Source organism: Calidris pugnax, unplaced genomic scaffold (genome assembly GCF_001431845.1).
Source record: "Calidris pugnax isolate Ruff unplaced genomic scaffold, ASM143184v1 scaffold15, whole genome shotgun sequence".
NCBI classification, from domain to species: Eukaryota; Metazoa; Chordata; class Aves; order Charadriiformes; family Scolopacidae; genus Calidris; species Calidris pugnax.
In genome coordinates, this window is record NW_015090774.1 from 3,234,379 (window position 1) to 3,261,027 (window position 26,649).

Sequence of the window (26,649 nt, forward strand, 5' to 3'; positions counted from 1 at the left end):
GAATTTAAAGATAAGATAAAATCAAGACTAATTCCCAGCCTGTTTTCAGATAGTAGTCAAGACATACAGGCCTAACTCTAGGGAGCTTATGTCCCTTGGGACCTGTCTGCAGCCTGCTGCACGCAGATCTTGCACTAGGCATCGGTTTTAGGAAATGTGAACACATGAATCATGAACATTCTACAAGAAGAATTGTTGCTTTTAAAATGCGTTCATCTTTATATCTCTCCTTATGTTGGAAAAGAAATATTATTTTGTAGAACATAATGTGTGGTGTATACATTTGGTATATATATAATATTACTGTATCATTAGCATGAAGCTACTTTAATTCAGTTGGTACTGAAGAACATTAGGAGTTAGACTGTAATTTATCCCAGAGCAATTGTTTCTCCTTGAGGACAAAGGCTTTGTTTGCTCTGCTTTACATGGTCAGATGTTTTGTTGTTTGTTTGTTTGTTTTTTTTAATGAAACAATATTCCCAAATACTGTTGCGTCCCTTTCATAATGGTTCATGAGTTCAAGACTTCATCAAATCTTCTCTAGAGGCCTGTAAGCCTTACTTTAAGACTGTAATACCTAGTAATGCCAAATCCTGGGAATGACATTAATTCTGAAAAGTTCAACAGCTTCATATTTTTCCTTATTTCTGCTTAGCCACCTTGCTCTGCATCTTGTTTTCTCCACACACTTGCATTCATGTGATGCATTAATTGATAGAAAAAGAGCTCATGGCATATTATTTTGCCAGAATTTGCTGCCATAAATCGTGGCAATTTCTAACAAGACTGAGCTGTGTATGCAGAACAGCAGTGCAAAAATCCTGCTGCAAACATTAAATTACAAAGCTCTCTGTAGTAAATAGTGTTCTGACAAGAGCAATGGGAAAATGGATTCCTTTTTGCTCATTCTTTCTTCCTTACTCTAATAAGCAAGGCCTTGCTTACTGCTACTTAACAGAATAGCTTTACAAATGTAAATGTTGTTGCTTCTGCTTTGCATGCATTTGTAGTTTAAAATGCAATTGTACTGCAATTGCTGAGTCTGATGAAGTCTAATTCTGTGAAACTTTTTTGAAACACAAGCGTTCATCATAATGTCAATGGTTCTGAGAATAGTTTACCAAATTGTCTTGTGCTGTATGTGCACTTGCTCTCTGTGGCTGTTACCATGCTACTATTTCATCCATGAATAAAAATATGTACATGTATAATTGAGATTTCTTGTAATTAAAGCTGTTGTATTAATATAAGCAAATATGTTGTTGTTCAACTACCATAGCTTGTGTATGTTTTAACAACACGATAGAAATACTTATCTTGGTACCTGCCTGAATGAAATACCTTTGATAACAATTATTACTTTAATTACATTTTTAAAGTAACTGTATAGTAACAAAATGCCCGCACTGCAAAATGAATATTAAAGGTAATGAACACAAGGCTAATTTTATGCATTTTCACTACATTTTATGATTTGACTAATGCTAAATTTTCATTATAAAATGTTAATCAAGCAAATAAGTTTGCACTCCCTCTTTCATCAGAGTTTCTGTAATTAGTGGTTTATGTTTATTAAATTATTTTAATTCTTGTCATATATCAAGGACAATGTACCATATGTTTTAGACTAATTAGCACTTTGTTTATTTTAAGAATTCCATTAATCAGCAGCTACTTTTTAAATGCAGCCAACATGGAAAAGGAGACTTTGCCTGGGTTGCAAGAAGGAAATATTCTTCTTTATCACTGGTCCACTCTGGCAGAGACATACCCAGATCCTCAGCAGATGATTCAGGCAGAGAGATGAGAGGTTCTAGATGCAATACAAATATGTAGTTTGTCTTACAAAAAAACAGAATTAAGTGGAAGTCAGTATGCTTCTAGGTACAACATACATGGTTTATAGATACTGACTCTTCTTTTAAAAGGGAAAACCAAACAGAATGCACATGATACATATTTAAGTGGGGTCAAGACAAGCTTTATTGTTTCTAAAATGGCTGTTGGATTTTGTTAGTCCTAAAATATTATCTACCTTTACAGATCAGACCTGGTATTTTCTACAAACTGCTGTGTTCCTTCTTTGGAATCACTGTATATTAAGAATCCCTTTGACCATCCTGCTCTACTCTCTTATTGCTAATATAAAGCTCTTTTTCTAAATAAAATTTGATACTATGCCAACATTATATACTAGATGCCATTTTTGAACAATAATGATGTCAAAATGTTAGGATGTTTTAAGAGATATTGATACTATTTGTGTGTTAGGACAAAGAGAAAATAGCACTAGAAAAACAGCTTTTATACCTTGCAAAGGCATTTTAGTGTATATTTAAATCAGGGGTTTTACACCTATATTGCAAATAGTTTATGATTTGCAGAATAGCAATTTGTGTGGTCAGCCATCCATGATCTTCTTTAGTTCAAAAACACAGCAGAAAATTTGACATTTTCACCACTATTATCCACTGTGCTTTGAAAAGTTTACATTGACAGTAATTCCAACGGACTGAATTCAGTCTGCACAAGACAGGTTTCTTTACAGTTCTAATATGTTCTGCATCAATACATATCATCAGGCTGATATAATACGATGCAGCACAAAACCATGCAAAGCCATGCAACTTGTCTGATTAATTTCGTTGGAGGCTGTTAAATTCAAAACTATTTTGCTATATTGAGGCAGATAAAAAATCCTGGGATGCAAGGTGATTTGTTCTGCTTACAGGTACTTACATATCTGCTTACAGATACTTACACTTGCTTACATAGCAACAGATAACAATATAGTATTGTGATTCATGTAATTATTTCAGTGTTATTTAGACAGTAAATATATATAATTTATTCAGTTGAGAACAATTGAGGTGAAAATATTTATATATTATAATGCAATACAGGATGAAAATAGCAGAAATATATGTAAAAGCAGGTCTATTAACTCCATGCCACAGTATTTATACGGAATTGGTATGTTTTATTTAATACAGTGATGTTTGCACTTGTACATGCTTTCTAATAGCATATGGATAGAAATTTTTTGTTTTCTGGCATCAAAACCCTAGCATGCTGCACAAATGCAAGTGGAAATATCTGTCATGATGGACAATTGTTTGTTTACCTCTCTCGTGTTGCAGGACTCTTCGAGGTTTGTCTATTTGTTTGTTTACTATCAGGATGAAGAGTTCCTATTTCTCTGAGCATCTGAACTTAATTTTCCTAAGTTATAGGTGCTTATAACACTTACTCATTAGTGTAAGTCATAGCTTCTCAGTGGTTTTCTACATAAATTATTTCACATACTTCATCTTTTAATAATAAGGAAAAAAATCTGTATTTAATGCACCTTCAGTCTAAATTTTTCTATATTTTTTAACCCTGTGTTTTTAGTTGAAAAGCTAATATTAAAGCAAGCTTTCCCTAGGCAGAAGCTTCATTTCACAGTTCAGAGATGCTACACCCAGTCTAATCACTGGTTAATCATGAAATAACTTGAGGCTTACAGACTTCTTTTTCTATCTGGATGCACTTTGCTACTACCAAGCATCATGCTGGCCCAAGGCATATCACACTGAGGCTGGTCTATGATCTGCTAGCAAAGTTTTTTCTTTGCAGATTGAATGGCAGCTTAAAATTAAAATTTGAGTATTTTCAGGAAGTTAAGCCATGACAAGCTGCTCAAAAATCCTTAGCTGAAATTAAAGAAACTAAAGATATTAAAAAAAAGATATATATACTGAAATCTTAACACATTCTGTTTTAAAAAAATACAATTTATTTTTAATTTTAAAATTTATCTCAGTCATTTGCTTTCCTCTCTTAACTGTGCTTAGCTTTTTGCATTTTGTTCTCCCTAGAAAGTCCTTCTCATCCTTCTAAGTGTTTCTCTTCTCCTTTGATACCAAGATTTGATTTTTAAGATTGCTTTCCTGCAAGGCTACTCTGATCTAGTAATCAATGCTTGGATTAAGTCTTCAGAATCTACTTATTGTAGTGTAAGCAGCAGACATTATAAGCTTTGCAGGTTTGTTGGAAAAAAATACCATTCTTCTAATTGTGAACTAAAGGAAGGGAAAAAGTCTACCGAGCTTTGTGGGACTAAACAGTGTTCACAGAGCATATACATTGCAGTCTCTGAATAGTATCTGAATGCTGATATTACTTGGCTACATCTTGGCTCTAAACCTTTTTTTTTTAAATAAGCACAGAATGCTTAACATGAATAAGATTCTGCTGAGTTAACCAGCCTGTTAAAAGTTTCACTTTGACCTCTAAAGAGATACAAAATGAAAATAAAAACAGATTCTCTTTTGTGAAGACTAGAAAAAAGTACTAGACTAGATCTAAACCAAATGCTCGCTGTAGTTTAAAAAGAAATGTCAAAGGAGTTAAGTTATACTAAAACTATTATTGTCAATATTTTATTGTCAGTAGAAGGTATTTTTCTTTCTGTTGTTTTCTTTTTTTTTTAATATCTGACTGGTATTTTTAATGTAGTAATGGAGAAATTTGAAATCATGCTTTCAAGATAGGTACAGTTTTGACACACTCCTTTATTTTGAAGCAACTAGAGGAAAGTCATTGACTTAGATTTGTAAGATCAGGTTGCAGGAGGCAACAACACAAATATTATTTTACAAATAAACACCCATATTATTTTACAAAATGTGAAAAGTTGCAGCAGTATTTTCTAGTTGTTTGTAGATTAGGTGATCTTCTTGTTTAAGTTAATGGTAGCTAAGCATTTTTATGTCCCTCTGAATTTTTAAATACTTTTGTTTTGTTGATTATAGCTTCATTCTTCTCATCAGTAGAGTTTAAAAAGCTGTGTGAGTGAACAGAATTAGTTACAGGTGATATTTTTCTGTATTACTCAAAGATAAGTAGTAAGTCTCATTCCGAAATTATTTGCATGGTAACTGAAAAAAATGCTATAAAAAGGTATACTATTAAAAGACATATATATTGGTGTAGACATTCACTTCATTCCATCGATTTTTATATGTACAATCTGGACATACTGAAGACTACATGAACCTGATACAAGCACCATAATAACAAACCTTTGGTGCATATAGATAGAATAAAACGTTGTGGTCAGTACTGAAGTGTAATCAGTAGACTATTATCAATAGGTTTTAGAATGTTAAAAATACCTCTTATAAAGGTATTAAGGGCAACGAAGCTGGTGAGGGGTCTGGAGCACAAGTCTTACGAGGAGAGGCTGAGGGAACTGGGGTTGTTCAGTCTGGGGAAGAGGAGACTGAGGGGAGACCTTATCGCTCTGTACAAGTACCTGAAAGGAGGCTGTAGAGAGACGGGGGTCGGTCTCTTCTCCCAAGTTACAGATGATAGGACAAGGGGTAATGGCTTCAAGTTGCGCCAGGGGAAGTTCAGGTTGGATATTAGGAAACATTTCTTTACTGAAAGGGTTATCCAGCATTGGAATGGGCTGCCCAGGGAGGTGGTGGAGTCACCATCCCTGGAGGTATTTAAGAAACGTGTAGACATGGTTCTTCAGGGCATGCTCTAGTGCCCAAGATTACTGGTTTGTGGTGGGGTGTTGTGTGGGTGGGTGATGGTTTTTTGGTTTGGAGGTTGTTGTTGTGTGTTTAGGTGGTGAGAGCTGGTGTTGTTGTGTGTTGTTGTGTTTTTGGTTTTTTTTTGTTTTTGTTTTTGTTTTGTTTTTGGTTTTTTTGTGGTTGGACTCGATGATCTCTGAGGTCCCTTCCAACCACTACGATTCTGTGATTCTGTGATTCTGTAAATTGCAACAAAAGCAAAAAAAAAGTTATCTGATTTCTTCTTTACGTTCAAATTTAAAAATCCTTTTATAGAAAAAGAAATTTGCAAGTGTTTTGCATTTATCTTATTCCCAAATGCCATGTTTACGGCAAAAACTTATAAAGCAGGAAATATTTCAAGAATTGCAGTACACAAAACAAAGAACATCACTTTCAGCAACTATTGTATAAAATCAGTGTGAAACTTTGGGGACACTGTCTTGAGTAAATTCTCATAGGTTTTTCACGTCATCAAAGACAACTAGCTCAGTATATACTTAACAGTGAATATCAGCTTAGGCAGAGAATTGTTTATTGCGTTTATCCTCATGTAGGTGATCTGGTGTTTAGTGAATATATGCAGTTATGTACAAGTGTGTTACTAAGGAAAACTTGAGTTACATACCTTCAAACTTTCATGTTACATGGACTTCAGCATTTCTGAAGAAATAACTTGTCTGTCAGAAAATAAAATAAACCTAAAACTTCACTTAGGAGAACATGCTACGGTAGCAGTTATTGCTTGAGTGGAAAATAATACTTCAGTGTTTGCCAAGCAAAACATCTGATGTGTGTCAGACAGTGAAATCAAAATGAATAAACAGAAGAGCTGTCAACTTTAGTTGTAGTTTCAGTGTATTTGGTTAGCCCTTTGGTAAATAAACTTGCTGCTTTTTTTAAATTATTTTTAATTTCAGTGTGTATTTTACTTGTTTATTTTTTAGGAATGAGTTTTTACTACTAATATTAACAGGGGAATCTCTTACTTTACTGAGACATTGTCATAATGTTTTAGATATAGATGGTAGAGCATTTAAGAAATACACTGCTTAATAAGTTACTATGTTAATATACCATTAGTTTTCAAATCTATTTTCATTTAGTATTTTAGCTCATGAAACAAGTAATATAATTAGAAAATATGGCTTAATAAATACTTGCTCAAATAAAACAAGAAATAACATCAGCAGCGCTTAGACTTCAGAAGCTGTTATAGAAGAATGGCTTTGCAAGTAAGATTACAGAAGGTAAAAAGATTTCTGAACAATTATCAGACTGTATTTATAGGAAGCTTGAGGCTGGAACTGGTTGCGTGTTTTCAATGAAATATTACATTGACTTAACATTTAGTTCAAAACAGTAAAATGATCAATTTCAGATATTTAAAACTTTTGACTTGATTACTCCAAAACAAATGGTTTTTTTTATAAGTAATTTTTGATGCAGTGCTACTTTGTAAGCTTGATGGTGATAAGTCAACACATTTAACGTGATTAAAGTACCCTTTTCACAATTTCTGATTAACAACTTCATTCTATAAATATTTACGAAATTTGAGACTCACACCCTGATAGCATAGTATATGGCTAATGAAAAAAGTATTTTATTAGACTCTTATGGAAGGAATTCAGAAATTTGCAGGGGAAGAAAGCAGAGCTAGAATTAAACATAGATAAGCCCAATACTCCGACCTGATCTAGAAATAAGTGGGTCAACCTAAGAGGTTGTGCTGGTACCTTTAAGATACAGCAGCATCCTCCAGACAGACGTGGAAGTTGTCCCAATTCCTGCTAACAACCAGTAAACTTGCCCTGTATTAAATGGGATACTTCTCTTGGGAACTAATTAATTGATTCAGAGTTTTAGCCTGGCCATTCTGCCTGTGGTTTTCAAGCCCTGCTTCTGTCCTGTAGTTAGCACTGTATGGGGTTGCGTTGTTTGGCCACCTGATATTCAGCCTGTAGTGGAGTTGTCTGCCATCCAAAGGCATTGTGTCTCATCCAAAGGCCTCAAGTATCATTGTGCTTGTTGCAGGCATTTCTACTGTGCCTATTCTCTTTTTTCTCTGCCACTTACTTACATTTGGTGGAATCATCATCCTTGCAAGCATTTGTCTATTATTTCATAAACTGTCAAATATCTCTTTAAGCTAGCTGTAACCCATTTCATATATGCAATACGTTGACACATACCCACTGGTTGACGTAATTTTAGTTCTTGGTATTAGTATTGACAATTAATACTATATTAATATGTATAAGGGTTATACAACAGTTATTGTCTTAGCTGGAATAAGAAAGAAATATCTGACACTGTGAGGTTTTGAATTGCCTGTGAGTTGTTTCATACCATGTGCAGGTGATGTGATACTGGTTAATCATAGAATCATAGAATGGTTTGGGTTGCAAGGCACCCTTGAGCTAAGTCTCTCCTGATCTCTGCCCTCTTTTCCTGTTCCTCCTCATTAGAAATAATAAATGACCGGTTTCCCAAATGCAGACTTTAAAAGAAATAATAGAAATGCAAATTTAGTCTTCAAGATGTAAAAAGTAAAAGATAGGTATTTTTGCCTAACAAGAAATATAAAATCTCTTCCTCCATCAACAGCTTGCTCAGGTTTAGTCTTCTGGATGTAGGTGTGGGCATGACTTGCTCTACTTGTTCAAAAAAAAATTCAGAAGCTTTATTAGCTGATGTTTTTCTGAACATGGAATTTTACCTACATTTTTGCGTGGTGTTGCCTCAGTAGAAGGAATCTTTTCCTGTTATCTTCTAACATAATTTTATGTTATTTTTTAAACAAATTTTTACAGAAATCTAAGTACAGTGGTACTTAGAAAAAAGCAAAACAACCAAATGAGGAATAACTAGATAACGGTGCTATAGGAAAAGATTAGTGGGTTAGAGTGAACACCTAAGGGAATCATAGTGAAAAACTTGTTGACTGTGAATCAGCTGTGTCATACTGTTTTTTTTTGAGGGGAAATGTTACTTTGAAAAATGTCAGTATATATTATGTGTTGTTGATGCAGTTATAGAGCTGATGTATTTTAAAAAATCCTTAGTTCTAAACAATTCTGAATTGGAATATTGGATTACTTTAGGCAACACATATTAAAAATAGAAAGAGAAGCAAGAGAAAATGACTTTGTTTTGCTTTAAAAACAAAATGTTTTCTATGTTCACTGTGATGCAAGCAAGACGGGAAAAAATAAGGAAAAAAATAGATTATTTATAGTTGAGGAGATTTTGGCAAAGTTTCCTTCAAGATGAATCTGAGGACAGTTAAGCACTGAAGTTTTATTCAGGATGAAACTGAGGACACTTAAGCACTCCTTCAGGTCTTACAAGGTTCTGGAACACCCTCTTCATATCACAGAATAATTTAGGTTGGCAGTACTACAGCTACATAGTTCAACCAGTTATTTAAAGCAGATCTACCTTCAAAATTACATCAGGTTCTACAGGGTCTTGTTCAGGTGAATTATGAGCATCTCCCAAGTTAGAGGTAATATGACAGAGACTGCATGGACTCTTTGGACAATGTGTTGCAGCACTTAATCACTGTCATTGTGAAAAATACTTGTTTAAAAGCAGGATATATTGGAATCTTTCTGCTGCAGGCAAAGCATAGCTGATTTTAAACTAGTGCAGGAGGGAGGATAAACAGACTGTCTCTTTTGGATCTGTATGTCTGTGATTTTTGTGGTAATTAATTCCATAAATAATACTTTTTTCTCTTTTCATTGCAGCAGGAAAAGAATCAAGAAAGCTCAAGAAATAAAGGTAAGTGCTAATTATTTTCAAAATGTGGAGATTCTTGTAATTATCACAAATCTAACATCCATTGTTGGTAAAAAATTGTCCAGACAAATTGTTTGCTGAGTGCTTTAGTATTCAAAGTGACAAAAAATGTATCCGGGAAAGGAGGATGAAATGTAGAAAGTAAATGCATAAGCTACAATTTTTGGAACTATGCTTGAGGTGAACAAGGCTGACTGTTGTACTCTGGACGGGATGGGCTGCACAACTTCTCACTAAGTTTGTATCCTCTAACTGTGGATTCTTATTATACTTCAATGAAACATCAGTACCGTCACTTTAGCTTCTCATTTTCCATTCAGTAAATCTGTAGTTGGATGTTATTCCAATTTCTGCACAAATGAATAATGTCCTTAGTAGGCTGCCTTGCAAAACTATTGTCATCTGTGGTTTTTTTGCATACTTTTTTTTATACTTTCACTGCGCCTTACTCTGTGCCAGTGGCTAGGCACTACATGACATAGAATATCCAGGTTAAAAAAACAGCCTTGCATCAAGAAAATTAAAAGACTTCAGAAATGCAAATTGTGGATTTCATGCTTCTTTCTAATATAAAGTCTGACAAGAGACAGAAACCCCAGATCTCTTGGTTAAAAATTTGCTAAGCAAGCAATGAAAGGCAAAATTGCTAATAGATGCAAAGGTTGTTCTCTTGATATTTTAGTTGCTTATAGAGGTAGGGTATGATGTACTGTAAAAAAGGAAAACAAAGGGAAAGTAAAAGAAGAAAGAAAAACAGTTAAAGGTTTTAAAGAGAGGAGGGAATTAAGTGACAAACTAACATATATCTTTCTTTATTGCCTTAGGAAGCGATGCTTAATCGCATCACCTGAGTTATCTGTTCTTAATTCAGTTATTTATATATCACAGTACTCATTAATCTCAATTTCCTTGTTTTCCCTTCCACTAAGGCTATACACGGGCATCTAAAGACAAATTAAATCTGGTGGTTGTTTGGAGTTGTGTCGGGACAATTACATCATGATCATATGATGATTTACATCAACTGAAAGACCTATGGTCTTTCATTTGAAGAGTTTTCATGGTAAAATAAACCAAAATAAACCCCCTTCAGTTTCACCAGTTTGTGATGTATAATTTTCTTTTTTGAGGTAGTACAATATAAAGTTGAATCATCTCTAGATGTAGTGTGTCCATGATATATTGTTCAAATCCTTTCCTGTATTATGTCTTCATATAATTTTATAAAAGACTGTGATACCTCAGATTAGATTGCATAAAGAAGATATTTATGAATGCTTAATTTTAGAGAAATTACAAACTTTGAGCACCTGTCTAAAAAGACAGATCCAGAAGTTGGCTGTTCTTGTGAATTTTTATTATTTATTTCAGTTATATTTTGCTGTTTGACACTCCCACCCCTCACCCCACCCTGTTGCCATGTGTGTGGTCATTATGGTATATATGTGAGGAACAAGTAAAAGTAGGAACAAAATAATGAGCTAGTTGGGAGTGCCCATCATATTCATTAGCTGTTAGTTTAGTTAATCAACCACAGAAACAATTTACCAAGGCTTATAAAATATTGCCCACAACCACAGCCAAAGGAAAACATTAAAGCCTACTTGAATGGAGATATCCATTATCTCCAAACAGGCAGTGTAATTGGTGCTCAGCTGCACAAAATTTGTTGTGATTATATCTGTAACATCTCTTGAGGAAATGTTTAATCTACTAAACTTCCTGCATGCTGTGCTTGTCTCTGCCTAAACTGACAATTCAACTTGGAGGATTTCAGTGGTCTGAAAGGCTACTCAAGCACAGAGTAGGCTTTGGAATATATATACACACACACGCAGAGGTATGCTAAATTGCTTAATGCTTTTTGGGGAGGTTGTTTTGTGGTTGGAAGGTTTTTTTGACCTTCTCTCTTCATATTCTTTAAATTTCTTATTTGTTTTAATATGCTCTTTTTCCATGTCATTGCAAAGTTTCAGAAGGATATTTTTACTTCACTTGTAACTTATAAGAGATATATAAGATATGAAAAGTGTTTCTACTTAAAATACTGATTGGTTTGGATGAAACAAGGCTAAATTAATGTTTTGGCATAAACATTCCTGTGTTGTCAGTGAGCAACTAATGCATTATCTAAATGTGTTGTGGTCTGCATGTGTTTTTTTGAGGTCGGTAAATTGTTCTCAGGGTTCTAACAATATTCCTTACACTTTCCATATATGACAGCTACTGTATGCAGTAAAAAGACAAAAAACTTCTTCTGTGGTTCCTTAAATGCTGGGAAACTTTCAGAGCGAATGTTGTCCTCCAGATTCAGAGGACAGCTACAGATCATGTTAATCATCCCTACCAAATGAAACTCTGGAGTTTCTGGTGTGCCTTATAACTTCCACTGATATTAGCATTTCAGTATCTAATTTTTATCAAGAATTGCTTTAAGATTGTATTTTTATAAGAGGAAAATATTGCAGCAGAATTTTTTACTTCCGCAGGATTAAGACATTAGTTACAAGCACCATTATGTATCTTTTATTATTTTATGAATACCTAGGATTTTTTCATTTTACTTTAATTTTTTTTTTCTATAAAACAAATCAGATTCCTATTAATATTTTAGTAATGATGTTGCTATTGTTTTGTAGTGTTTGGTTTTTCTCCTGACATTTTCCTGACCCACTTGTTCTTCCCATCTGTTACTTCTGCTGTCAGCAGCTAAGTCAATCACACCAAAATAGAAGCCAATACTCAAACATGCCCTGTTCTGACACTAATCCCATCTCTCTCTGATCTGTGATATTCTTTTTCTTGTTTCGTTTAATGGATAACAGATCTGTGTGTACACTGTTTGAGAAAAAAGCAACACTGTTTTTATGTAAAATATGTTAACATTTTACAATTTTAGTGTATGCTGGCAAACTTCCTTATACTTCTGAGATTTTTTTGTGCATGAAAATGATTATGATATTAGTTTTGTAACGTGTCTTTAATATGAAAGAAATAACAAGGCAAAAAATCGTCAACTAAAACCTTGATAAATTTCCCTTGATGGTTTGGAGTCATAATTTGACATTCCTTACTGCTCTTTCCCAGTGTTAACTCCTTCAAACAAATCAACATTTTATTCCAAACCTACAGTGGATGATAAAATAGGTACTTTTGCAATGAATTGGAAATATGTCTGCCAATATGAGAAATTGTGTTGTATTTAACCACCGTGCAGAATTTTCTTCTCAGTTTGTGCTTGACTTTGGAGACTTTCAGGTGCTTTTAATAAAGTTCATTATAAACTTTAAAGTGGAAATTGTTTCTGATAATATTTTATTCTGGAAAACTTTTCTTTCTGAAGAACCAGAAGATTGACTAGTGACACCTGTCAACTCTTTGCCAAATTTAAAGTCATCTCAATTTCTTTTCTCAGGAAAAGCCTGGGCACACTGGAAATAAGGATTCACAAAATATTTCAGTTAACCAGTAATATTTCAGATGATCAGTTCCTAAACTCAGTCATAGATGTTTTGAATTATGGTAAAATAATTCTCTTTTTTTAAGAATGAAAAATTAATTTCAATGTGGAAAAGAAGCATGTAATATATGTTTCTAAAAAACAACAGCAGTAAAACCAGAGAAAATCAATAGAAAGCTAAAAACCAGTTTTGAATCTAGGCTGAGAGTAAGGTGATTCTTTTGCTGACATTGAGCAATGAGATGATACTGTACAGAACTTGTATAACTTTGACTATTTGTTTTAGCAACTTAAATAACAGTTACTGAAGGATATAAAAATTGCTCCAGCTAAGATTTGGAAAACATAAAATTTTCATAGCATTTGCTAGCTGCTATTGATCTAAACTTTGAACATCATTAACACCCAAAACTAAACAGGAGAATATTGACTGACAGTATTTTAATTACAACCTGACTTTCCAGTTCTATTCAACCCTTCTCATTTTATGCTTAACTTAATAATCTGAATGTCAAATTATTGTTGACTCTCAGATCAGTTTCAAAAATAGAATTCTGTATTATTGTGAACATATTGCCAGACTCTTCTGATACCATTAACAAACATCTGTTCCATTTATGATCTTTAGCTACCAAAAATAAAGAGGATACCATATGGGCATCACTTGCATATCTTACTTGTTTTTCACTCCTTAAAAATTTCACATACCTGCAAAACAGTTGTGGCATTGTCTGGGATTCCAGATTGGTGTTGAAGTCTTTTTTTGTACAGTGATAAGTGTAAGACAAGGAGGAGTGAGAAAAGCTTAAGATTGTTCAAAATTGAAAGAACTTAAGGGACAAAACCAGTAAGGTCTTAACCAAAGCAATAACTTTTAAAAGTCACAATTTATCTTAAGGTACTCTAAAATGCTATTGGGTGAGCAAACTGTTATGCCTGTCCTACAATATGGCTGGCTGCTATTATTTTTGATAATGAACTAAGCCATGTATGTTTTGATGCAGAATACAAGGCACCATTTTCTTATGTTGTGTTATACCAGTTAACTATTGCAAAAAATGCACTTCATTACTCTCTGTAATATATCCAGTGGCTCGTTATGCCTGATCAATCAAATTATTCTAAATTCGTATTTCAACAGACTTGCATTATGTGACTATGGTAAGAATCTGAACTGCAGTCCTCATGGACTGAATTGAATGATGTTTAATTTGTTATACTATAGTAATCCTTCTCTGGTAGAGCAGTACACATCAGAAAAAAGTGTAGTATTTTGGAGAGTTTATTTAACAGCAGGCAGGTTAGTAAATGTTTGTCTGAGAGTGTTGTTTCCATTGGAGTGCAGCTGCTAAATAATCTGACCTACAGTGTTATTTGTTCTTAAGTTTTTTTTCTTTGCCATTGTGATCCAACTTACCTGAGTGAATAAACTTTAAAGAGTTAGCATGAGGATTGTTTGAACTGTGTGCCAAATACTATCACAGAATCACAGAATGATATCCTATTCCATTGTCCTGCAAAGCCTAATCAACTGAAACTCGCATCTCTTCTGGCATTTAAGAATTGCCATAAAGACCACAGCTCTGTCTTCCACCTGTTTCCATTCCTTTTTATTTCCATGCTCTTATAAGAGACTCACAGTGTTATTAACTGAACATTGTGGGGTTTTGTTTATTTATTATTTTCTTGGAATGGCCTTGGCATGATTAACATTTGTAAAAATACCATCTTTTTTCTAGGTTCTGAATCAGTTCAGAGTCAGATTATGAAATGCATTAAAAAGAAACAAAAATCTTTATTTGTGAAAATAATTTTAATGTAACAGTTAATCTTACAATCTTATTTTTTAACAGACTCAAGGCTCATTGTAAGAAAGAAAAGTGTGGGGGTCAGAGGGTGAAATACCAGTTCTAGGTAGTATATTTGATAACAGTGCAATCACCCAGACTTTGAAAGTATACATTAAAAGCAAGGTCTGTGCTGTACTATACAGCTTTGTGAAAAGGCTTTCTTACTTATTTTAAACAAAGCATTTATTGATTAAGCTGAAGTCCAGTTTTGAGATGTGTCTGTCAACACAGCACAATATTTTTACAGTAACCTAGTCAGACTTGCTACAACTGTAATGCCATAAACAGAGTAAACTGCAAGAATATTTTTGGCTCGAGGTAAATGTTCTTTATGTTAGTCAAGAAATAAGTAAAAGTACTCAAATAATAACAGGTGGGTACAGCACGGTTCAAACAGAATTGCAGCATTTACCATACTTTAACATACCAGTATACATTCCATACCAGTGAAAAACTGTCTGCAGTTTTGGTATGGTGGTTTCAGGGGATGAACAGCATCATGTAGAATTTCTTGAGTGTTATATTACAAATGATGTCCGTATTTCAGCACAGGAGTTATTTCTAACTTTATGTTGCTTGCCTCCAAAGTTTCTAAATCCACTTTTGCTATGACAGGTATGTATACTAAAAAGATAATAACTAGGAAAACAAAAGAGCCAGAATGAGTCTGAAAAGTTTTCATAAATTACATAAAAATTCACAGCTGTCCCTGTAGGCTCAAAAAAATAATTTGATTAACAGGATATATCTGTAATTTTTCTTAAATACACGTTATTTCTGCCACTAATTTAGAGCTATGTGAGGGGGTCACACATCTTGAGGGCCACTACAGAGATACCAACTGATATATATTACATAGATATTATCATGTACATATGTATTATATTCTTAATGATAATGGAGAAGTGAAAACAAAAATGTTCTCCAACTGTGTTTTATTGCATTCTTAATAGAATGAAACTCATGTGGATGTATCTGACTTGTTAGCAGCTTTAGGAATTATACACACAAAGAATTTCTTTCTTCTTTTGGTTTTCTTTAAGGCAGAGAAGGGACATCTGACTTCATTATTCTTCTCATACATAATATTCACACCATTCAGAAACTGGAGGGGAAAAAATGGCTTCTGTAAAAGTTCCGTGCAAGAACTCTTCTTCTGCAAAATGATATATCTGTACTAACAAGAGATAGAATGGTTACTTCTGTATGTAGTAGCATTGTAGAGTTAACACAAGAGATTGGTATCCCTGTCTAGTTTTTTCTAAAATTCCTCCATGTCCTTCTAAAATTTAGGTTACATTCTGTTAAATTGTTACATCTATTTCAAAGTGGGCATTTTGAACTTGACTAAAGAGAATGTGTTCAGCGGTATTCAGGAAGTTTCTCTCTGTAGTGCACAAACATTTCATTTGAACAGATATAGCAAAGAAGAGATTCAACACTGGCAGGGGAAGGGAGTCTTGAATACTTACTGAATACATATTCATTCCTGTTAAGACTTTACTGGCTTTAAAGAAGTCACACAAAGTATGAATGTAGAAATTGTGCTTATTTAAATTTATTAGTAGTCTGAATTTTAATGATGCATGACCCACAAATGATTTTGAATAGTAGTACAGAGTAGCACTCTGGATTTTTTATTTTTTTTTCATGTAAATTTTGTTTGAAAGTCTCCATGTAAAAGTAGCTGCTGTTTAACTTGAAGACTCGATTGAAAACATTTTGGAGAGTTTCTTGCACTGTTTCTGGTGTAGGCTATGAAGAGTTAATGAACATGATTTTCTTTAATTAGTCTATTCTTTTAGTTAGTCTTTTAGTTTTTAAGTTAGACTATTCTTTTATTATTAATAACATAGAGTTTTAGAAGTTAAAAATTCATGCTAAAAGCTGTGTCATTTCATATATTAAGTTTCTCCTCTGTGCTTGAAACAAGAGTGGTTTTCATTTTAGAGAAGAAATATGCTGAAATAATTGTATTTTCAGTAATATTAGCTTTGGTTTGCTTCTTTCTTTCTTCATAAAAGAGGTATACAAACCACAATGGCTTTATGAAATAATTTGAATTAGCTATAGAGCACTGAAGACTTGCACTAAATTCAGAGAGAGAATGCAATGAGAAAGTATACTTGGATCCGTTAATATATGTAATATAAACATTCGTACAGTGTCTGTGGGCTGTGCGAGCCATGTTTCTCACAGGTAGTGAATACTCATTTGATTACACTAGCAATAGAAATCTAAGAATGTAAAAGGTGAAATGTAAATGCAATGTGAGTGTACAATCACATTCCCTATGAAGTTCAGAGCTCTCATGGCTTTGGTGCATTTAAGTACTCTAATGTTATGCACCTCTTCTGCGTATCCTGCTCCTATTCTTGTAATGGGGAGCAAAATATCATTTCTATCTGTACCATAGTTACCTTAGTTAAGTTTAGTGTATAATAGCTAGTGAGGGCAGGTTATTTCACAGTACTTGTGATGTAGAAGGCAATTGTTATGATAAAAAATAGTCAAATCAGGATAATAGAAAGACCAGCTTGTGTTTGATGTTGCAAACTGTTGAAGCAAGAGAGTTTTCTTAACATCGTGAAGTTTTCCTATTAGAATAGATTTTAAAAAAGAATAGTGTATGTTAGAAATTATTATAATGCTGTTACGCTAGAAACTTACATTTTATTTGTAGTAAGTACGTAATGTAATAGCTAAAGAATCAATGTAGAATTTTGGGGAAAGCGACTTTACGAGAAAGACACGGACCTGTTAGAGAGGGTCCAGAGGAGGGCCACAAAAACAATCAAAGGGCTGGAGCATCTCTCCTGTGAGGACAGGCTCAGAGACTTGGGGCTGTTCAGCCTGGAGAAGAGAAGGCTCCAGGGAGACCTTATTGTGGCCTTTCAGTATTTAAAAGAGTCTTATAAGAAAGATGAGGACTAACTCCTTAGCAGGGCCTGCTCCAATAGGACAAGGAGTCATGGTTTTAAACTAAAATGGGGTAGATTTAGACTAGATAAAAGGAAGAAATTTTTTACAATGAGGATGGTGAAGCACTGGAAAGGTTGCCCAGAGGTGGTAGATGCCCCATCCCCGGAAACACTCACGGTCAGGCTGGACAGGGCTGATCTAGTTGAAGACGTGCCTGCTGATTTCCGGGGGATTGGACTAGATGACCCTTAAAGGTCCCTTCCAACCCAAACTATTCTATGATTCTATGAACTTTCATTATTTGTTTTTATTCTTCTATGACATATATCTTCTGATAAAGCAAGGGTTAAGTATTGTCTCAATATAAGTTTATCTGAAATAGTCTGCTGCGGTACCTGTTACTGAACAAAAAGGAGGCTGTGACATTATATTACTGAAAAAGATACATAGACTAATTTTCTAAAAATCCACAGGGATCTTTATAAGCTCTACTAGCATGCTCCTCTAGATACGAATTTAGACAATAGCTCAATTAGACTGTTCATAAAGGAGTATTTAAAGGAAAGGAGTGGTTGTCTTGAAAGAAAAACTGAAGTCCAGGATGAGTACATAACATTCAGAAGCAGCAGGTCACAGGCACTGGTATTTCAGAAATAAATTATATTTTTCTTCATTGTTTTAAAATAAGTACCTGTAAATAGATGTCTTTTAAATTCAGGTACCACGGTTTTTATTGTACATTTATAACATTAAGTTTAATAGCTATGATCATATCTAGCAGATAGGTTTTCTGTGCTGTTTATAGGCTGTAAAACATTTCTTTTAAGAACACACAGGAAAAAAAAAAAGACACATTTGTATTACATGGGAGAAATTTCCTTACTGATGCCATCTAAAAGAGAATTATTTTTTACATTCATTGTGAATTATTTAGAATGCTATTGATTGTTTATTGGAAACGTATTTTCTTGTATCACGTATCTCTTGCAAGCAATTTAAAGGACAATCAGAACTTACATAACCTTGTAAAATGAATCTGGTGAACATGATTTCCACTCCCAGTTATTGCAGCACCATATATCACTCAGATGGCAGCTGAAACAGTTACAGTATCCATTTTTTGCCTTACTTGTAGCATACCAAGGGTTGTTGCATTTCATTATCCTTTAAGGTCATGTTCTAGTTTAGTCCAAGCACACTCTTTTGCCACTGCTTCAGACACTAGGACACGATTAACAGTGTCAGATCCTGTTAACGTTTACATCATAACTGGAAGCAGATATTGAAGTGAAGTGCAAATTAAAGACTGCTAAAATGCCTGCCACTAACAATTATGGTGGGGCAGTATTAAATTTCTCGTTTGTTTCCAAAGGTCAGATTAATAAAGCTGCATGGCACATTATCATAAAGGGTGGACCCAGCTGTCTGTTTTGATTATGGTTAAAAGTCTGGTGTTTCTAAGGAGACTTTGCAAGGAATGAATGCATCCATTTTAACTAGCAGTTTAAATGTGGGTAATTATTAGACCCTTTTCTGAAGAGATCCAGAGCAGAGGTTGCTGTCGATCAAATGTCTTTCTGCTTTTCAATTTACAAATATAAAAAGTAGGTTTCTTTTATAAATTCCTTTCAGTTTTTAATCCTTAAATTTTACATAGCTCCCCAAATACTTGAAAACCTTATTCCTTAGATGAACCAGCTGTATACTAAACTACATCAAATATTAAAAATAGGCCTATCCCTATCTATTCCAACATGACTTAAACTATCCTTTTTTCTTGGTTCAGAAGCATTTTAAGGAATGTCATTAAAAGAAATAGTGTTTTGGTTTTTTTCCCAGAAGATGAACAGCAAAAGTTTCCTGCTATTTTGTTTATGTGACAGAAATATGAATAAAATACTCCTTATAATTATTATGACTGTAAAGAACATAGTGTTCTTTAGGAAGAATGTTATTATCTAGTACAGATATATCTGTCTATGTCTAGTACCCTGATATATGAATAAGCAGAATCCCATGGGTGTTACATAAATGAACATAACTTAATATTACAGGTGTATTCCCCATTTAGTACTTAAAAGAGCTCTAGTGTTTTAAATTTTTTGGAAAATGAACTTTCAGTTTGTTGCCAGGTAAAGAACAATTCTTTTCCCTGGAAAATTTACACCGGAACTGATCTCCATTTATGCACAGCTTCTTCAGAAAATAATTTCAGCCCAAAGAGACACTACTGGGCTATAAATGAGGAAAAATTTATCTTCTGGTTTTTTTGGTCTATTTTTGGAAGGTGTAGTTTTTGGACTATATAGATGTTGGCTAGAGATAGATACTCCACGGATTAGAACTACAACTAATTTAGCTATTTAAAATACAGATTTCAAATAATTTAGCACAGTGGATAGATAGTTCATAGCTTAAGATTTAATTCTCTAAAGTCAAATTAAAAACTATGTTTACATTGCAGCTATTCAGGTGATTAGTACAAAAAGATACAATGCTTCTTTGATTATGCAATTGCATACATCTTTAGTAAAATAATGCAACTTTCTACCTTTTCTTCCTAATAATAAAAATTCTGGCCATTTTTGAAAATGGATTTTTTAAGTTTTTTTTTTTTTAATGTAAAAGTAAATTAGATATTGTAAGAAAAAGAAAAAAACACTTTTTTCTTTAAATTCACATAAATTAATAAAAATCACAGCATCCTGTAAAGAAAAAGGAAACTACTGATTTGGCAAAAAGTTGCCACTAGACTTAAAAATACATAGATCTGCATGTATTGCTGAAGGGGTTGAATGTTTTTCAGGTTTATATCAAAAATGAGACTAAATATGATGATACACATTTCAAGGAACTGGAATAACCTTTTTGCTGAAATCAAAGTTACCATTTTGAAGCAACATAGGAAAAAGGGAAGAAAAAAAAAAACCCACCCAAAACTTAATCAACTGTATGATGATTTGGATAACTAACATGTCATAAAGAAACAGATGTATTCATAACATACTAAGGAAGGTTTTCCTAGCAGATATAGAGAAATAATAAGTATTATATATGATGCAACTTAAACCTCATCTAACATACTGTACCTGAATGGTCATGTTTCTGATTGAATTGAATTTAATCTTGAACAGGTACAGAGAAGGGTTACTGCAATGATCAGTGTTTTATAAGTGAAAACTCAAAAACTCAACTTGTTTTGCCTACCAGAATGTAAGACTTTAAAGCATTTTGGTAAAAATGCTTTAAAAGAGTATGGAACTTCTGAGATGAAATATTAGCTAGATTATCATTATTTTAGACAAGAGGCACTTGACCTTGCATGCAGCAAGGCATTTCTCCACGTGCAGATTATTCCTCTTTACATGAATTAATATGATAGCACCAGATTTAAAAATACCATGTATGATTGTGTGCAAATGATAAAGTAAAAACAGAATGAAACCTGTTCCAGGAGGAATTTTTGGAACTAAGGAAGATATTTAGTGCTTTGCCAGTAAAAAAGTTTGAGTTCATGCGAAGTGATATATTAGTGGAAAAAAAAAAAAACCCTCAGAAATCGCTTGAAAGAGATGGTAGAAAGACCCACAACCTCTCCTTTATATTGAAGCAAGACTTTTCTTATCTGGAGGACTAATCTAAGGTAATCTGTTTACAGGGTGAGGTAATATGCCTCATTTGGGATATGATAAAACCTCTGGTTTGTTGGCTTCTGTTTCCTGTGTACAGATAAGTCTATTTGTGTTGCTGTGTCCGGGATCATTTTCTCTAATGCATTCTTTTCCAGTGTTCTTTCCCACCTGTGCCCCATTTTGTGTAACCTAGGTCCCACTTTTTGTACCAGCCATTCATATATCTTTGATGATTTGACATGGCAGAAAGTAATCCATGTTCTTGGGAGAGAACGTGTAAGGCTTTAAAAGGCAGCCTCCCTCAAATATCCAAGTGTAGGATATGCCTATGAACTTCTAAAACTTTTTGGAGATCAAGTGTTTGAAGTTACTTCTAGCTTTTTTTCACAGTCATGGGACACATAGCTTTCAGTTTCAGAGTCCAAAGAGGAGTGGCCTTTATGGGGTAGTCTGAGTGAAAATAGCTCAGGTGAAGGCTAAATTTGGATCATGTGTTTACCTGCATATGTTTGTCATTTGACCTATGCTTCCATTACCTTGGAGAGCCCAATGAATCTTCAAGAAGGAATTGTATTTTATTAATTAATATTCATTCAAATACTTTCTAGTCTTTAAGATGTTATCTGAAATCCTAATTGAATAACTTCCTCCTGATTCTTAAATGTTTTTTGATGTACATGATGTATGGGTAATTGTCAGGAAAAGTTTGTCTTACAAAATTGTAACTGTTGACAATAATGTTTGCCAAATTTTGTTTTGCTCAGATAGGGAAAAGGTAGCCTTATGGTATCATGGCAATGGCAGTAATAAACTATCATTCTGTGTGGCCCTGCATAACTACAAGTGGAGGCATTTGGCTGTTTAGGCAACAGTTATTGATCAAAAATCTGTTTATCAGTATTTCCAGAAACACAGGACAAATTTTTGTCCATTCATCTATCAGAATTTTTTTGCACAAAGATTGGTTACAAGGTAAATCCATGTTTAATAAAATCCTAGGTGATCCTTAGTTAAATAATCTAAGAGATTTGCCACGAATTATTACAAATCTAAATACCATTCTGTAAGCAATTGTCTTGTATCTGAGAGCAAAATAGTATAGTAGTGCTTTCTCCTCTTCATGCTTGCTGGACTTTGTAGCATGTAGAATCTATTTGCACATATGGTGCACTGCCTATAAAATTTTATTTTTCTAGCATTTGGCTTCTGTCTAGACTTAATTTAAGCACAGGCTTAGAGCGCTATGCTGGCAGGGTCTCAATACAAAAATTCTTGATAATAAGGTTCAAGTTACTTGCAATTTAAATTATGCACAAAGAACACAGATACAATTGTGAATGCTGGCCCACTAGCAATAATCAGTTAAATCTTGATGTTTTCATTCTCTTAAAACACCATAAATAATCAATTATGGCATTGCTTGAATAGAAATTTAAGAAAATTTTTTATTATGGTTCAAAAATAAATAAATTTGAGAATATTAAAGCAAGTATTTTTCTTGGCTTTATAAAATCCTGCATAGAGCTGATTAAATGAAGGCTCTCTGGAGGAAAGGAAGAATAAAGAAATTTACCAAATAGAAAGGCATACAAAAATCCCATTTGTATTATAAGTGCCACCATGGTTCTAATTAGCACACATTGATTCTTCCTCATAAAATGTAAAAGCTGTGATTTTGTAGCTTTAAGTATAATTGCCCACTAAAAATGCGCTACAAATGGGGGGAAAAAAGACCAATAAAATAATATTCTGGTATCATAATTTCTGTGCTCAAAAGATCATTAATCTAGTTTGCACTCTGGTCTAATCAGCTGAAATCTGACCTTCTTTCCCCAGAAACGTTGAAAAATCTTGTTATTTTTTTAATAATTGTCATTGACATTTCAAAATAAAAGCAGTATATAGAGTTACAAGTATGATTAATGAAATAATATCATCAGAAGTCGCACAGCATCATAAAATCTAGAAAGAATGTTTTTAGAAATAGAAAGAATATTGCTTAAACACAGTCTGTCTGGGGTGGTTCAACATGTTGCTATGTAATATTTCAGTCAAAATGCAGATTAGGTTTAAGCTGTCTTTATTATAACTTGGAAAATACAATTTACTCATATGTTGACACTAATTGTCCAATTCAGAATAATTTTTTTTTTGCTTTTCTACATCATTGAAACATCTGGAGGTAAAAAAAACCTGTAAAACAAAGGGAATTTCACATGATTCCACATGACCTACACTCTTTTAAATGCTCATCTAATGAAATTATTACCCTTGTGCAGGTACTTGCTGTTTTCCACTTAAGTTCAAAAACTTAGTTTCCATGTAGGAAAAAAAAATAAAAATCAGAAGCTGAAGTTGGATGCTTAAGGCAGTCAGTGGAAGTATTTTCTGTACTTTGCATTGGTATAAGAGCAGGCAGAAGAGATGTTGAAGCAAGTATGAAACTTTTTATCCATAGAAATATGGATATTGATAATGATGCTCAATGCAGAAATTTGCATTGAGCAGGGGCATGGACTAGCGACCTCACAAGGTCCCTTTCAACCTGAATTACTTACCACTCCTGATTCTTTGTTCTGGGCATTTCTAACTTTGCTTAAAAACATGATTAACTTGGTGGAAACAACTCTAAACATTAATGATGCAAAGATAAATCTTACAAAGTTACTCAGTAATGGTTTCCGCAGGCTTATATGCATTGCTGGTTGGAAAAATATGTCAACCGTTTTTAAATGAGCAGCTAGTATGTTTGGCCATACCAAGTGCAATTTCTAAAAGTGACAGTTGCCATGTTGAATGGCTGTATTATTAGAATGGATTTCAGATCTCTGCAATAGAAGTTTAAATATTTGCTTTTAAAAACAATTGAGTGTAAAAGAAAAACTTGTTGAAATGTGGCTTTTCATTCAATTGAGGGAAGTGATCGGGTTGCCCTTATGTAACAGTAAAAACAATGTCACGTCATGTCACAAAGATGAGCTCTATCAGCTAACAGCCTTTTATTTTTTATGTAACATCTTTAAGCTCTGAGTACAGGTGGTTTTCTGCTCCAGAGGAAGGGGAATTCATTTGCTTCCCTTTCTGGTCCTTCTGTGCTTTGCCTTTATATGAAGGTAGTTAAATCAACAAATATACCTAAACAAAGGAGAAAAAAACCCACCTCATCATCTCCATAACTTGTGCAAATAAGTTTCCCTTAATGTACCTTAATTGTCAAATAAAATAAGTACATTATTACTTGTGGAAAATGGAGTTAAGTGTTTGCTGTTGGACCCACACAGTAACTTAGAGGCACAGCAGTAGAACTATTTGTTTTTCAAAGGCTTCACTTGGGTATTTCAACAGTGTAGGGATTGTTGGTTGTTTAAAATATATTTGTTTGTGTTTTCTCCTTACTATTGAAATAAAAGAGTGTGACATCCTCCAAAATATATACAGAATCAATAGTGAGAACTAGAACAGTAAGATGTTTTTTGGCACAAATTGCATCTGATGAATTTCAAATTTCTGATGGCAGATAGTGTTGCTGTGATGAATCAAAAAAAAAAAAAGTGCTGGTCTTTGATCTAGAAAAAATTATTTTGAAAAAGTCTCAAATTGTTACTTCCAGTTTGTCTTGCATCTCTTTATTTCCTGCTTGTGGTTTTTTTTCAGGGAGAGGTCGGGACATTTTTGGTAAAGCATGTCACAAAAAAAGGTGACTATCTGCATGACTGTATACACTCAGTCTGGATCGATGTTCTTTAAAACATTAACATGTTTCATATGCCTGTATATTCTAACATACTTGGTGGGCATACTGATTACTGCATGTGCAGGTGTATGACCTGTTATGATCCTCTTTCCTTGCTTATTAAGAGAAAAGAACCTTTTTATGTGCCCACTTATCTTTATAAGCAGTTAATTGCAAATGACATTTCTTCCTTTCCTTGCCTCTCCAGAGAGATATTATGAGACATGAAGCCTGTTTACTTTCTTTCAAGCTTCTCTTTACTGACTGAGACTGCCCTTTTCCACATGTCTACTTTATTCTTCCAATTGTGGCGAATGCTTAGGTTAGGGGAATCATAAATGCAAGAAGCTACATGCTAGCCATAAAGAGCATGAAGGTCAGTACTGTTTCCCACACTGGGATTACAGTGTCCCATCAGACACTTTAGCAATCTGATCTAGTTGCTATCAGAAAAGTCAATATTAGCATTTTGTTGAATATGCATGCACACCAGTGTTTGGGAAAAGGGCTATTTGGTATCTGTGCTTGTATGATTATCTTGTTTGCATTCACAAGATACTATCTGCATATCCTCTAATGATTCAAAGACAATGCTGTATGGAGTTATTTCATTATTAGGATTAATTCTTTGCTATTCTAAATTGAACAGGCTTAGAATTTGATGTTCTTTAATTTCAGCTAGGGCACTGGAAGGACAACTTGAAGAAAAATATCAGAAAATACTTTCATTCATAGAATGTTAACACGGGGAAGCTCTTTTAGTTCATGGTATGTTTGTGTATCACTTTTTTAAGAACTCATTAATTACACTGGTTACTGAGAAACATCAGTAAACAGTACTGCAAAATTGATTACTGCTTTTTAAACGGTCTAAAAATTATCTAATCAACAGAATTTTGATTAAAAACTAATTTGAATGTGAAGATTTTTTTAACTGTGTGCAATCATGTTTTTCAGGCTACAGAGTAAAAAGATGTTTTGTATGGGCAAAATCTTGGATACATATAGTGAGCCTGGTTGACTTCAGTGAGATTCTGCAGGTGTGCTGGATTTTGACTGCAGGCAGAGACTTAAATCAGACCACATCATTCTGAAAGCTTTTATAACATAGAAAAAAATCCTTTTCAGAAATCCATGAAAGTATCTCAGCAAGTCATTTACAAAATTGCTCCCTTATGCTTTGGAAAATACTGGGTAGAGATCACTCATTTAAAATTTTGTAGCTCTTTTCAGACTGATTCAATTCCTGAAAATGCACTTGTTTTCCATATACCAGTAATACAGACTGTCGTAAGACATTATGAATTCACTTGCCAATAGTGTGACTTTGCATAGAAAAGTTCTATAATCATTGATAGATGAGGTAGAAAAGGTGGGCTGTAGTTAGCAGAAAAATAAGGGCCAACAGAATCTTGCCATCTTGCTGCCAATCCTGCTGCTTTCTGTCAGCAATGGATGGAAGTAATGCATTTTAATGTGTTCTTTTGAAATGAATACCTATCTGTTAAACATAAATTTGACCAGCCGATTTAATCATGCATAATGACATTCGAGATGGCATTTGTAGAAGAGGCAGCTGGACATCAGAGTGACCAGAGAAGAGCTTTAAGATACTAAGAGGGAGACCTGGGACTTCTGGCAGCATTCTCAAAATAAGAGAGAAAATCTGGACACCAGT

At 33.8% G+C, this 26,649-nt stretch overlaps 1 protein-coding gene across 2 annotated transcripts in view; it reads left to right on the forward strand.

The window, feature by feature from the left end:
* The window catches only part of FSTL5 (follistatin-like 5), a 302,213-nt gene that overhangs the window by 40,899 nt on the left and 234,665 nt on the right, over nt 1–26,649 (forward strand). For both annotated transcript variants that reach the window (XM_014945551.1, XM_014945541.1), the window contains exon 3: nt 9,323–9,356. In XM_014945551.1, coding sequence (XP_014801037.1) covers nt 9,323–9,356 — 34 coding nt within the window. The remainder of the gene's footprint in view (nt 1–9,322; nt 9,357–26,649) is intronic.